General features: G+C 50.4%; 1 protein-coding gene across 9 annotated transcripts in view; it reads left to right on the plus strand.

Annotated features, from left to right (window-relative positions):
* The window catches only part of ABO (ABO, alpha 1-3-N-acetylgalactosaminyltransferase and alpha 1-3-galactosyltransferase), a 44,439-nt gene that overhangs the window by 9,239 nt on the left and 20,295 nt on the right, over positions 1–14,905 (plus strand). For 4 of the 9 annotated variants that reach the window (XR_005983091.1, XR_005983090.1, XM_041725007.1 and 1 more), the window contains exons 4-8: positions 2,286–2,336; positions 3,211–3,264; positions 3,671–3,718; positions 4,643–4,678; positions 5,213–5,341. Coding sequence is in view for 6 of the 9 variants with exons in the window: in XM_041725007.1 (XP_041580941.1) it covers positions 2,286–2,336; positions 3,211–3,264; positions 3,671–3,718; positions 4,643–4,678; positions 5,213–5,341 (318 nt within the window). In the remaining 3 variants the exon portion in view is untranslated. Of the gene's footprint in view, positions 1–2,285; positions 2,337–3,210; positions 3,265–3,670; positions 3,719–4,642; positions 4,679–5,212; positions 5,342–10,168; positions 13,647–14,905 lie in introns of those variants that run through there. The other 5 variants (XR_005983089.1, XM_041725009.1, XM_041725004.1 and 2 more) reach the window with 3 other exon arrangements.

A 14,905-nucleotide genomic window follows, 5' to 3' on the forward strand; every position in this document is an offset into this window, starting at 1 on the left:
TGCTGCAAATACATTTGTGGAAAACAGATAACATTTTTTTTTTGTTATTAGTTTAAAACAAACAATAAAGTTGATGTTTTAAAACAAATTTGATAAAGTTGCTCCCCTTAAGAGCAATAGATTCTAGTGGATATCTTTTCAGGACACTGGTTCTTATCCCACAAAGTGAAATTGCTCTTAGCCTCAACTTTGAGGTGGATGTTGAGTGCTTGAACATATAGGTCAGATGACAAAAAGGCATTTTTAATTAGCAGTAAACCTTCAGAGCTATACACGTTTTCATTGGCAACTTTTTTTTTTAATATTTTTTTAATTTTTATTTATTTATGGTAGTCACAGAGAGAGAGAGAAAGAGAGGCAGAGACATAGGCAGAGGGAGAAGCAGGCTCCATGCACCGGGAGCCTGATGTGGGATTCGATCCCAGGTCTCTAGGATCGCGCCCTGGGCCAAAGGCAAGCGCCAAACCACTGCGCCACCCAGGGATCCCCATTGGCAACTTTTGTAAAGAAATTTGTCAGTGGGGCACCTGGGTGGCTCAGTTGGTTAAGCGTCTGACTCTTGGTTTCACCTCAGGGTCCTGAGATTGAGCCCCTTGGTGGGTTCCATGGTCAGCGGAGAGTCTGCTTGAGATTCTCTCTCCCTCTCCCTCTGCCTCTCCTCTCACTGCTCACACACTCTCTGTCTCTAAAAAAGGAAGGAAGGAAGGAAGGAAGGAAGGAAGGAAGGAAGGAAGGAAGGAAGAAAGAAGAAAGAAAGAAAAAAAAGAAGAAAGAAAGAAAGAAAGAAAGAAAGAAAGAAAGAAAGAAAGAAAGAAAAAGAAAGAAAGAAGGAAAGAAAAGAAAAGAAAGAAAGAAAGAAAGAAAGAAAGAAAGAAAGAAAGAAAGAAAGAAAGAAAGAAAGAAAGAAAGAAAAAGAAATTTGTTAGAAGGAGCTTCCATTTGTTGGATTTTTATTCTGTGCTGGGCACTGAGCTAAGTGCTTGATGGACATTCTTGTACTTCCTCTTGTCAATCTGTAAGATGTGCACTATTATCCCCACTTGACACCTAAGAAACAGGCCCCAGAGGTGGAGGTGACACCCAGGTTACAGGGTAGGAAGTGGCAAGGCCAAGATGCAGAACGCTCCCAACACCCTCCCCAGGGCCCCAAGGGAGAGTCAATCTAGGCTGGCATCTAGTCTCGGGGCTGGTGGGGCAGCCAGTGCATGTTTGGCAACATGATGCCCTTGTGCTGTTGGGCACATCTACACCTTCACCCAGGCAGGTGTTTCCTGAGCCTGGTGCTCCCAGGGGTGCTGACGTGTCACCGTCCATGGGACAGCTCCCTGTCCTGAGCAGCGACAGGTCTGGTCAGGGGAGTAGACAGGTGGTCCAGTCAGGAGAGTGGATACGGGGTCTCCTGGATCTCCTGGGAGGAAGATACCTCTTGACCTGCCAGCGGTGGAGACATGTCAGGGCTTTATAAAGCAAGTCTGAACAGCAAGTTGAGCAAGTCACATATGGAATATGATGGGAAAAGGGGGTGGTGGTGGCGGTGACATTCCAGGTATGTAGTGGCCGAGGTTAGAAGCTCTCACCCCAACCCAAACCCTACTCACGGGGCAGGGAGACACAGAAGCTTCCTGGAGGAGGGCATGCTTGTTCTGGGACCAGCAGTGCCTGGACAGGGGAACTCAGGGCAGGGCAGGGGAGGGTGGGAGAGATAGTCACGCCAGGAGTGGCATCCCAGTGTGACATCGCACACCCCTGCTGTGTCCTCAGTGCAGGGGGCAGGGCGTCCCAGGCCCTATAGTCACCCAGGGGTGGAGCCATAGGTCCCTTCCTGCTCTGACCCTTAGCTAGCAAGCCACCAAGTTCAGGACCCGCTCCCTTGGGCTTCTGTTGTCTGCGTGACAGCACTGTTAGAAAAGGGGAGGGAGGCAGGACTTCATCGTGTCCGCAGATCACTTGGGGAGCCTGTCAGAAAGCGAGGTCTCTACTCACAGCCCTCCAACCGCTCAGCTCAGCGGTGTGCACATCTGGATCACATCTGGGTGAATCCAATGCCAGGGTCCCCTGGTCCCCTCCATGCTATTCATTACTACGGCGACGAGACTGTGTTGCAATGGTCAGGGTGTCTGGCAGGGGTGGGGAGGGGGCCAGCACAGCTTGGGCCCCACCTGTTTTCGCAGGAGCCAGAGGCGAATAGGGTGAAAATGTATGTGTTAGAGTCTCAGCCTCGAATCCACAGCCTGTCCCTCCTCTGGCCCAGCAAAGACTCAATCACACTCTTGTTTGTCTCCTAGCAACATTTTCAACCTGATTCCTGGATGGGGGCAGAGAAGAGAGTCTGAAAGGTAATGGCAGAGTCTTTGGAGTCAGGATGGTTCCTTCTAGAAAGATGTAGAACAGAAATATGTATGTATCGAACTGGAGGTAATTATCACCAAGGAGATACTCATTTCCCAGGGGGACTCCTGGCTCCTCCTTCTACCCTGGTTCTGAGTCCTTGACAAGGGACAAGGTGGAGCTCTGACTGCTGTTGGAGAGGACACGTGCACAGGGTTAACACACTGCCCAGCAGGTGCTAGGCAAGGTCGGGGTTTGAGGAGGGACGGCCTGTGGCGCTGGCTCCAGGTTCCCTGGTTTCCATGGGCCCATCAGGGAACGGGGTGTCCTCTGACCCCATGGGGCCCAGGCAGGGGGGCCCAGTTGTCCTCTCAGAGCTACTCCCTTCCAGGGCCGGCCCTCTCTGGCTGACCTGGGACCAGGTAGGTGAGAGCCCCCAACCAGTACAGCTTGTGAGCCAGCAGGATGCAGCCTAAAGCCATGTCCTGAATCCAGGTCTCCTCCTTCCCACCCACGTGGGGGTCCGCACATGCTGCTTGGATGGACAGGTAGATGAGGGCCACGTGGCACCACTCTTCTCTCCAGCAGCACTGAGGTCCCCACCCACAGGGCCAGAGGGAGAGCCTGCCATTGGGGTGACGGCTTTCACTCCTTTGTCTTCACTCACCAAGATGGACCTTCCTTGGCCTTTGGGATGGAGGAGGGACCCTCCAGGAGCCTGTGTCCCCTCTTCCCCTCCTGGGGCCTTGTGGGGTCAGCAGGGATAGGGGGCGGGGATGCACACCTCCCCTTTGCCTGGGGCACCCGTCCCCAGGACGCGGCACTTTGTTAGCAATGGCGACTTTTCCTGAAGTGACTCAGGTGGAACCCTTCCCATTGCAGCCAGGAGGCTGGGCCCGTGGTCCCGCAGAGGATGCTGGAGACAAGACAGTGCAGGTAGGGGTGGGGACCCAGGCTCCCAGGGCCCAGAGGGCCAGGGGGGCTTCACCAGAGCTTCCTGTGGGATTCTAGGGCCCACCTGGGTGGCCACAGCTCCTGCCTTCAGGGCTGTGTACCTGCTCCCCGCACAGAGGGCCTCTGGCCAGGCTGCTGGCACTGTGGGTGTGGAATGTCCCATGGGTAGATCTGTGCCCCGAGCTCCCAGATGTGACCCGCGTGTCCAAGGTTTGTCTGCTGTGCTCTGGACCCCTGTTCTACTCGCTGGGCCACACTGCCCAAGCTCTGGATTCCCTGGGGAGCTGTCCTCCTCAGGGGCTCTGTTGGGGGGGCCCTGGAGGAGAGCCACCTGTGTTCCTCCCAGGACCCGGCCCTGGGCTCTGAGCACCCTATCTCCCTCCCTCAGTGACCGTGACAGCCACCTGGACCCCTGCAGAGTCCCCAAGGTACCCAGGTATGGGGACACCTGTTCAGGCTGTTTCTGGGCCTCTTTCCAAGAAGTGAACACGTGTCTTGCCCCCTCCCCTTCCTCATCCTCCTGTGGCTCCTGAGGCTGGTTCACAGGGAGGGAGGTACCAGGGACCCAGGAGAGGAGGGTAGGAAGGTCAGAGAGGAACAGGGGAGATGTTCGAGGGTGGGGTTCCTCGGACCTCAGGCTTCCTGTTGGCCCTGGTTTAGGCGTCACAGCTGTGGGGACCCAGTCCCGGCTTCTCAGTACTCAGCCTCGAGGAAAACTGGATGATGTGGTGGGGGTGGGGGGTGGGGGTGCTGGGGGACCAGGGAGGCAGCAGGTGGGTGTGGCGGGGAGGGGCGGTGAGGTAGACCTGGGCTCGGTGCAGGGGCAGGGCCAGCCCTCATCTTCTCACCCCCAAAATAAGAGCAGGACAGGGCACCTTAGTTACAGTGAGGGAGACCCCTGTGGGGACTTATGGGGCGCTGGGAGAGAAGGTAACATGGGGGACGTCTAGAACCTCAATAATCCTCACAGACCATGAGGGGTGACCTGCGGCCTTTGCTTGGGCTTTAGCCTCAGTTTATCACTGGGCAGCGTGTGACCTCCTCAGGGTGTGTGGGTATGCTCCCTGGGGTCTGTGAGGGACTAAGTGACTGAAGGAGGGGAGGGGGAGGGAGTGGAGGGAGAGGAGGGCAGGAAGGAGGGAGGGGAGGCAGTAGGTGGGGGAGGGAGGGAGGACAGGAAGGAGGCAGGAGAGGAGCAGGTAGGAAGGAGGGTGTGTGCCCTGGGGCTGGGTGCTGACCCTGGCAGTGCTGGCCCTCTGGAGGAGGAGGACAGCCCCCTCAGCTCTGGGCGCCAACTCCTGGGGTCTGAGGAGCCTCCGGGTGTGACCTGCATCTGCCCTGATGCATGTCTTGTCCGCAGGATGCTTTACCCCAATGTGCAGCTCCTCAATCCCATGTAAGTAGTGGGTCCCTGGGGCGGCGGGGGCTCCCCGGCCCTGATGGCCTGGGGGGTCTCCTTTCTCTCTCTCTCTCCTCTCTGGGGCTGCGACCTTTCCTTGCCTTTTCTTCCCTTCTCTCAGGTCTCCCTGGGGCTGGGTGTGTTTTTCATGGGAGGGTGACAAGTGTGGGTGCCGTGGAAGGCGCCTCCAGCCCTTGGGCCCTGGGGAGCTGTGGGCATCCGCAGGAGGCACAGAGCCCACTCCTGTGTGTCCTGGGGATGGAGGACAGAGCTGGGGGCGGGGGTGGCCCTGAGTCTTTCCTGGGGTGCAGATGGCTGAGAGACCACAGTCCGTGCTGGACCGCACAGCCTGGCCTCCTGAACCCACACCTCCTGCTTGTTCTTGGCATTCAGTGCTGGTTGCCAATGGGAAGGCCACCCAGGGGCCACTCTGAGGCAGCCCTTGTTTTACAAGCAGGGAAACTGAGGCTCAGAGCAGTGCAGGGGCTTGCCTGAGGCCCTGCCCTAACCCAGAGCACCTCTTTCCCCCAGGAGGGCGGATGTGCTGGTCCTGACCCCCTGGTTTGCCCCCATTGTCTGGGAGGGGGTCTTTGACTCTGCCATTCTGGATGCGCAGTTCAGAAACACCACCATCGGTCTCACCGTGTTTGCCATCAAAAAGTAAGTGGGGTCCGGGCCATGCTGCTGGAGAGGGGTGCCTGCCTGGGGGAACTAGGGAGCCCACCCGAGTGCAGGTGGCACCAGGCACAAGGTGTCCCTCCTGTCCAGGATGAGGTGCTCATGGGATCTGGGGAGATGTGGGTGGCTTCGGGTGCAGGGGACCTTGCTGGGATTCTCAGGGGCCGCTGGACACCCCCTGCTCATGATAGCAGCCCCACCCCTAAGGGTCACAGGCTCCGGAGTTTGCTGCGTGAACGTCTTCGAGCTGCACCGTCACCACTGACCACGTGCAGGGGCAGTCCCTGCGCTGGGAGCTGAACCGCAGCACAGCCCAGGAGCAGAGGCTCTGCCGCCCGGATCTGTTCCCAGAGCGGCTGACCGAGGCTTAGGGGCCTGGTTACCCAGCAGGTTTACCGTGTGGCAGAGCTGGACCCGCGACCTCCAGGTTGCATCTACAGCTCTGGGGCTTGCTTGTTTGCTTCCCACACTGGCTGGTATTTTACAGACCACATCATCACTTAGGGCATCTTGGTCGCCCTTGCACACTGGCACCTGTGGCCCTTCCTCACTCTTGAGTGGCTGCCCACACTTTGATCCCAGAGGTGCTTCCTTCCTGCTGGAGCTGTTTTGTAGAGTTGCCTCAGGTCACACCACGATCGATGATGTCTTATCATGAAATTGTTCAACTGGGCAGCAGTGTTGCAAAAATTGGACAGTGAACGTGTGTGTGCCCCCACCCCACATTCCACCCTGAAGGGTGTGCTTTCTTCATTCCCCGCTCAGCCTCCCTAGTCTTAATGGGATATAATGGACACGTAACACCATGTAAGTGTACGGTGCAGGATATAATGATGGGACGTACGGATGCACAGTGTGTTCACTGCAGTCCCCATGCTGCTAGCTTCATTCCCAGAACTTCTACATCTTCTACCTGGAAGTTTGTTCCTTTTGACCCCCTTCATCCATTTCCCCAGCCCTGCACCTCTCTCCTCTGGTGAACCTCTTACTTGTTCTCTGGTGCTATGGATTCAGTTTTCTTAGACTCCACCTGTGAGATCATCCTGTATCCCACTGTCTCAGCCTGACCTGTGTCACATGGCATCATGGCCTCAAATTTCAGCCCTGTTGTTGCAAACGGCAGGGCTCCTTGCTTTTTTATGGCTGAGGAATATGTAGCTTGGAAAGGAAATATAGGAAATGCTGCAGGGCATCCTGCTCTTCCAGCAGAAAGAAAAGGATGCCAATTAACTTTATAAGAGCATATTCATACATTTATACAGTACACAGGTAGCAGTCAGATTCTCTAATGTTGTGATGGCAATGTATTGTATAAATGTATGAATATGCTCTTATAAAGTTAATTGGCATCCTTTTCTTTCTGCTGGAAGAGCAGGATGCCCTGCAGCATTTCCTGTAAGGCATGTCTAGAGATGACTAACCCCCTCAGCTTTTGTTTGGGAAAGGCTTTATCTCTCCATTTCTGAAAATCAGCTTTGCAAGGGTGGTATTCTTTCAATATTTTTATTATTTTTTTTTTTGAGAGAGAATATGAGAGTGGGAAGGGAGGGGCAGAGGGAGAGGGAGAGAGAGAATCATAAGCTGTCTCCATGCCCAGCATGGAGTCGAATGAGGGGCTTGATCCCACAACCCCGAGATTGTGACCTGAGCTGAAATCAAGAGTCAGACACCCAGCCGACTGAGCCATCCAGGTGCCCCAGTATTTTGAATGTATCATCCCACTCTCTCCTGGCCTGCAATGTTTTGTTCATAAATCTACTTATAGTCTTATGAGAGGGGCTACCTTATATGTGATGACTTGCTTTTTTCTTACTGCTTTGGACATTTTCTCCTTGTCTTTGACTTTTTAAAAAGTTTATTTATTTATTTTTTTAGTAATCTCTACACCCAATGTGGAGCTCAAACTCATGACCCCAAGATCAAGAGTCCCCTGCTCTTCTGACTGAGCCAGCTAGGTGCTGTGCCCTCCTTGCCTTTGACTTGTGACAATTTAATTATAATATCTCTCTCTCTAGCGCTTTTTAGGTTCAAACTATCTGGGTTCCTTTGAACCTCATAAATCTGGATGCCAAGTCTCTCTTTTGGGAAGTTTTCAGCCCTTATTGCTTTAAATATGTTTTCTGTCCCTTTCTCTTTCCATTCTCCCTTTGGGATTCCCATAATGCAGACACTCTTTCTTTTTATGGTTTCCCTAAGTCCCTAAACTTCACAATTAAAATTTTATTGTACTGGCATGATCACTAATCTACCCATCTATCTGTCCATATTGTTTTTGATATACACAAAGGTAAATCTGGGACACCAGCACACTCCCCATACATACTTCTCTGTGTGTATCGTCAACTAGAGTTCAAGATGTGTTTATGGTTTTTCTTCTTCCCAGGTAAAATGTACATACAAAAGTTTGCTGAGTTTTGGCAAATGCATATAGTTGTATAACCAAAATCCTTTCCTGGGGCACGTGGGTGGATCAGTGGTTGAGCACCTGCCTTCAGCTCAGGTCGTGATCCCGGGGTCCTGGGATTGAGTTCCGCATTGGGCTCCTTGAAGGGAGACTTCTCTTCCCTCTGCCTGTGTCTCTGACTCTCTTTCTGTGTCTCTCATGAATAAATAAAAAAATCTTAAAAAAAAAAATCACTTTCTATTCATAGAACATCCCACCAGCCCCATAAAGTTCCTCAGCACCCCTTCCCAGCCAACACCTCCCCCTACTTCCTCTCCCACATCAGCATTCTGACTTTTATCCACTCCAAGATTATTTATGCCTACTGGAATTGTAAAGTACAGACTGTTTTTTGTTGTCTTTTCTCACTAAGAATATATCCGTGATTGGAGATATATCCGTGATTTGGCATGGGTCAGAGCTCTTTTTTGTTGCTTAGCATTCCATCATATGGGCATCCTAACATTGGTTAATCCATATTCCTTTTGATAGACACCTGTTTCTAGGTGTTGAATATTAAGAGTAAATACGAATTTTGTCAGAAAAATCTTTTCTGGACATAGGATATATTTTTCTTGATTAAATATCTAGCAGTGGGATTGCTCAGTCCTAGGTTAGATACATGTTAATTTTGAAAAAAATTCCTGACATTTTCACAAGCAAGTTGTAGCATTTTACACCTGCACCCACAATATATGGAAGTTCTGGTTGTTCCACATGCTCCACAGCATTTTATGATGTGAGTTGTCTGTAAACTTTTATACTTGGGTCTTTATACACACCTATGAGTCGATCTGTGTGGTAGAGTCCTGGAAGTGAAATTTAAAGTTTTGATATATTGGTGGCTCAGTCAGTAGGGTGTCCAACTCTTGAGTTCAGCTCGGGTCATGATCTTTGCCTGCAGGAATTGAGCCCTGCATCAGGCTCTGCAGTCAGCATGGCGTCTGCTTGTCTCTCTCCCTCTCCCCACCCCCATCTCTCAAATAAATAAATAAAAAACTATAATCTTTAAAGTTTTGATGGATTTTCTCATATGCCCTCTGGAAGGATTATAAAAATTGGTATATTCATTAGTGGCATGTAAGAGTGCCTGCCTTCCCTTACCCTCAACCTCACACCCAGTATTCACTTACTCATTTGTTACAAAGGTCTTTGCTAAACACTTACTATGTGTGGACTATAGGGATAAGACAGTTACCAAGACAGGCAAAGGCCCTGCTTTCATGGAGCTCTATTCTGGTGTGAAAACACAGAAGAACAAATAAAACAAAAGCACAAAATATGTCAGATAGTGATATGGGCTCTAAAAAAATAACTAAGGCTGGGTCAGGGGGAGAGTGATTTGTTTTCATATTTATTTGTGTATTTATTTTCTCCTTTTGAGTTATAATTTCCACATAGTAAAATACGTGCTTCAAGTGCACAGCCTGCTGCATTTTTGCATCTGCATTCATCCATGCTGGTACCAGCAGGAAGAGCTATAGGACACGTTCAGTTCTGACCATTAATCTAAGAATGGAAGGTACTGCAGGGGTGAGCCTTTCAGGGAATGGATCCCAGCCTGAGGGAGGAGGAAGCACAAAGGCCCATAGGAGCATGGCAGGCATGTGTCAGGAACATCAAGGAGACGGCCTGCCCACACAGAAAGAAGGAGAGAGGGGAGGAGACGAGGTCAGAGGCAGATCTTGTAGGCTCTGGTAGACCACTGTAGGATCTGGATTTACCTTTTTCTTTTTTTTAAAGATGAGAAGCCATCAGAGGGTCATGAGTTGGGAGAGAGCTATCATTTAGACATTATCCATCATTTGATTTTTATCAACATCATGGATTAAGAAAGTACGTAATGGTTGAGACTACATGCTCTCAATACCAATCTGAAGGCCTCTGCTACTCTACAGTTGATTCACTGTCTTTAGCTAGTAGATTGGCTATGGTTTTTATTTTTGGTTTTTGATTTTTGTGTTAAAATGCACATAGCATTTATCATCTTAGCTATGTTTAAACACCATAGTTCGGTAGTGTTAGATTTGTGTTTCGGTGCCACCAGAGGGCCACGCATCTTCACAAGCGTTTTCCTCACAAAACTGAAGCTCTGTGCCCACTGAACACAAGCTCCCCACTCCCCGGCCTCTGGCACCCACCCTTCTGCTGTCTCTTTCTAGGAATTCGCACATTCTAGATACTCCCTTTAAGTGGAATCAGACAGTGCTTGACTTTTGCAATCGGCTTATTTCACTCAGTACAACATCCTCCAGATGTGACTACGGGGTCATAAGCTGTCTATGCCCTAGTCTGTTTGTGTGCTGCTGTTTGATTCTGTTTAACACCCACCGTCTCTGTTCTGGGGTGCCTATCGTTGGTCTTAGATATGTGGTCTTCCTGGAGCTGTTCCTGCAGACGGCAGAGAAGCACTTCATGGTGGGACACAGGGTCATCTACTACGTCTTTACTGACCGGCCGGCTGATGTACCCCGTGTGCCCCTTGCGGAAGGGAGGCAGGTCGTGGTACTCGAGGTGCGAAACTATGCCCGCTGGCAGGAGGTGTCCATGCACCGCATGGAGATGATCAGCAACTTCTCACAGCAGCGCTTCCTCCACGAGGTGGACTACCTGGTGTGCATGGATGTGGACATGAAGTTCTGCGATCACGTGGGCGTGGAGATCCTGTCCCCCCTCTTCGGCACCCTGCACCCTGGTTTCTATGGGGCGGCCCGCGAGGCCTTCACCTACGAGCGCCGGCCGCAGTCCCAGGCCTACATTCCAAGAGATGAGGGTGACTTTTACTATGCAGGGGGCTTTTTCGGGGGGTCGGTGGTCGAGGTTCTCCAGCTGACCACGGCTTGTCACCAGGCGATGGTGGTGGACCAGGCCAACGGGCTCGAGGCCGTGTGGCACGATGAGAGCCACCTGAACAAGTACCTGCTCTACCACAAGCCCACCAAGGTGCTGTCCCCAGAGTACCTGTGGGACGAACAGATGCAGCAGAGGCCACCTTTCCTTAGGAAACTGCGCTACGTGGCAGTGCCCAAGAATCATGCAGAAATCCGGCAGTGACAAGCGTGGAGCCCTGGGGAGGTCTCTGTTCAGGCTGCCTCCTTAGTGGGTCTTCCCCGGGCAAGGGATCTGCCAAAGATTGGATGGTGTGGCTGAGTCCCTGGGCCTCAGTGTCCTCTCCTGGAGAGGTGCCCATCACTCATCCTTGTATTAAAGCTGGGCTCATCCTTCATGCTGCCCATAAGGTCACCTTCTCCAGGAAGGGCTTTGATTGTCCCTTTCTCTTGCTGTGGAAACACACCACGCTTCACTCTGCATCTATGTAGCACTTGGTGTAATCCCTGGGTGAGCTGTGCTACCATTCTGCTCCATTCCCTGTTGGCCGTGCCCATTAAGTATGAGCTCCCGAGGGCAGAGGCAGTACCTACCATGGTGCCTTATGCCCAGAGACTCTCAAAACCTGTTCCCATTTGAGCCTAAGTGATCCATAAAAACCTAGTGAACCGTGCACACAGACAAGGGGAGGGTTGCCCAGCCTACAAGACTTTTCCTGGTTTCGTTTGTGCATATTGGTAGCTTGTTGCTTTGGGTTGTTTGTCTTTTCCTCACGGATTTGTGGGAATTTGTTATGTGTTTTGGCTATTAGTACTTTCCTCAGACACATGTTAAAAAATCTCTTTTCATTTTTTTTTTTTCTCTTTTCATTTTTATGTTGTTACTTCAACTCCTTTAATTCAGGTAAATTTATTTATTTAATTTTTAAAGATTTTATTTATTCATGAGAATACACAGAGAGGAGAGAGAGACAGAGACACAGGCAGAGGGTTCCATGCAGGGAGCCCGACATGGGACTCGATCCTGGGTCTCCAGGATCACACCCCAGGCTGAAGGCGGCGCTAAACCACTGAGCTACCCAGGCTGTCCCATAATGCAGGTAAATTTAACAACTCATCCCTTGCCTTGAAATCATGAAGATGGTGTTTTATGTTATCTTCCAGAAGGTTTGTTTTTGCCTCACACTTAAGTCTTTAATCCACTCATACTGACTTGTGTTTGCTTTTAATGTAAGGATCTGATTTAGTTTTCCTTTCTCTAGATAACCATTATCTTAGCACCACCTATTAAAATGCTGTTGCAGTCTTACCCAGAAAGTTCTTTTCCTGACTTGCAATATTATGGGCCTCATACTGTCAATTGTCCCCATGTGCCTAATCTGTTTGGGGCTCTCTGTTCTGTTCTGTAGGTCTATGGGTCTGTCCCTGTGGCAATAACACACCATCTTAGTTACTCTAGCCCCATAGTCAAATCTTGGTATCTGGCCTGGCAAGTCCTCTCCACTGATTCTTTAAAAGTAGTTTTATTGCTCTTGACCTGTTGCATTTCCATCTGACTTTTATATCTTCCGTCAAATTGCACAAAGGAGCCTGCTGCAGTTTTTTATTTTATTTTATTTTATTTTATTTTATTTTATTTTATTTTATTTTATTTATTTATTTTTTTTTGGAGAGAGAGATAGGATGCAGATGAGTGGTGGGCAAGGGACAGAGGCAGAGGGAGAAACTCTTAAGCAGGCCCCATGCCCAGTCCAGAGACCCACTAAGAGCTCGATCTCACAACCCTGAGATCATGACTTGAGCCAAAATCAGGAGTCAGACTCTTATCGGCTGCCCCTCCCAGGTGCCCCTGGCTGAAGTTTTCATCAGAATCGTGACCAGTCAAGCCGAGCTGATCAGTGGCTGCTGGAGGCGCCCCTCCCCTCTGCCAGAAGGCTCACAAGCCAGGGCTGGGTTCTCTTGAGGCTGGGAGGGAGACCACCACTTCCTCTCCCCCAGCCCCGGGGTCAGCTGGCAGCCATGGGTGCTCTTTGGGTGTCGGGGTGCCACCTCTAAGTCTGCCCACATCTCTGTACACCATCCTCCCTGTGTGCGTGTCTGGCCCTTCCCAAACAGGTAAGAGTTCACAGAACACAACACACGAGATCCTTCTGTTGCAGGGATTCTCTGCCTTTAGTGCTGTAATTCTTGGTCACGTTGCTTCGAAGAATGAAGAGATAGACCAGGTGAAGAGTGGTGGGCAGTAAAGAAAGTTTATTGAACAAGAGTATAAGGCTCCCAGAGAGGGAGGGGTCAACGTTGTGCCCAAGATCGCAAACCCGAGAAACCGCCAAGGAGCCGACACCGATGCAATCACACGAGGGTTTATTTACAAGCTCGAGCCTGGGTCCAAGTATACCCATCGGAGCGGAGCAGGAACTTGGACCCCGAGACTAAGAGGCTTAGCAACTTTATAGGGGCCAGTGGCCAACGGGATACACAGAAAGTTGCTTAGTCATGCTGGTCCGCTGAGCCGGATTTCCGATTAGGGTGTGTCCTGGTCTTTGATTAGGGCAGGGCAGTGCCCTAAGTAATAAGCAGGTCAGCACAAGGCGGGTGCAGCCTAAAATAGAGTCAGTCCTGCTCTGCTTGTCCAGGGGTAGGGGATTTTGTTCAATTTCCTGGGTCCCACAGTCCGGAGAGGGTTGCCCCCAGAGTTTCTAAGTTTAGAGGTTTTTATGAGCTCTTTTGCAGAACTATCTTAACTAAGCAATCAGAGCTTTGGTCACGCATCTGTCTACCTGTTAGGTTAATGTCAACATGTCAATGGTCTTTTTTTGCTGACACCTGGGGGCTTATGTCTACACTGCCCCTTACCTGTGATAGGGACAAAGTCAGTGCTGTTTTATCTTAGCTGTCCTGAGGCCATATTTTCTCGTTGGGGACTCCTGTCCTGACTACCTAGCTGTCCAACTAGTCCTGACACTTCCCTCAAAAATCGCTTGATGAACAAATCGCTCTTGGAATTGAAAACCAATCCAAGCCTGAGCGTTTCATTTTCTTTTCACTTTCTCTCTCCCACTTCTTGTCCAGTGCTCTCATGCCTTGGAGCACACTGCCCTGAGGATCCCCAGTCCTCTGGTGTAGACTGTTTACACTCCCTTGATCTTAAGTGAAATGACGATTTAAGATCAGCCCCCAAGTGGCGTCCAGCCAGAGTCACCCCCGGACAGTGCTTCCCAGCCGGCCCAGGGCACCCCCGCTGCCTTTCTGACTTTCAGTGAAACGTCTCTGGGGAGTCAGTGCAGGAAACTGTGTTGTGCCCAAGATCGCGAATCCGAGAAACCACCAAGGAGCCAACACTGATGCAAGCACACGAGGGTTTATTAGCAAGCTCGAGCTTGGGTCCAAGTATACCCGACATAGCGGAGCAGGGACTTGGACCCCGAAGTGGGTTACAGCTGGGTTTTTTATAGGCTGGTCTAGGGGATTTCCAGAAGGGATGGAGGAATTCTAAGATGGGACTTTCTACCATGGGCGTGGGCTCTGTTGTCTTTCTGATATGGGATTCTCTGCGGAGGACATTGAGGACATTCTGCAGTTTTTCCCCTTAAAGTTCAGCTCTTATTCTCAGGGACCTAAGATGGCTGTACTTGTGCTAATGCTAAACTTTAGGTGGGATGGCCTTAATTTTTCTCGGCCTCCACAACTGTGCCCATGGTTGTGGCCAGGTGACCTCTCTTGTTACAGTGAGAATGTTTCCCTCTCTTCTTGCTTAATGAGAACTGTAGTTTTTCCCCTTAAATCAGGAGTGGATTTGAGTTTGGTCAAAACTTGTAGTCGACCGTAAGGATCATCTAATCTCTCTCCTCCTGTTAATAGAAGTGACTTGTAAATGCCAAGTCCTTATATCTGGGTTTCCTACCCTCACAAATCTGAATTGACCCTACTTGGTCAGGGCATATTACTCTGGCATATTGGATTATTCTTTGTTTTGTCCGTATTCACCAGGAAGACCCATCTATGGCACCTGTTTGGGATCTTTCCGGGAGACCTTGGCATCATGGTCCAGATAGTCTGGGAGATTGGATTCAGAACCTTATCTTCTATGCCCTGGGATATTTGAGTCATCTCAGGATTGTTTTTGCTCAAAAATCCTGGAACCTACTGACATTTATGGCGGTAAACACCTGGTGGGGTCTTCTTGTTCCTTCGATGATAAGAATGCAGATCAGAGTCACATTCAAGTTTTCTACTTTTTTGGTAGATATTTTATTATTTTATTTGTGTGTGTGT

This window comes from Vulpes lagopus, chromosome 12, assembly GCF_018345385.1.
Source record: "Vulpes lagopus strain Blue_001 chromosome 12, ASM1834538v1, whole genome shotgun sequence".
NCBI lineage: Eukaryota > Metazoa > Chordata > Mammalia > Carnivora > Canidae > Vulpes > Vulpes lagopus.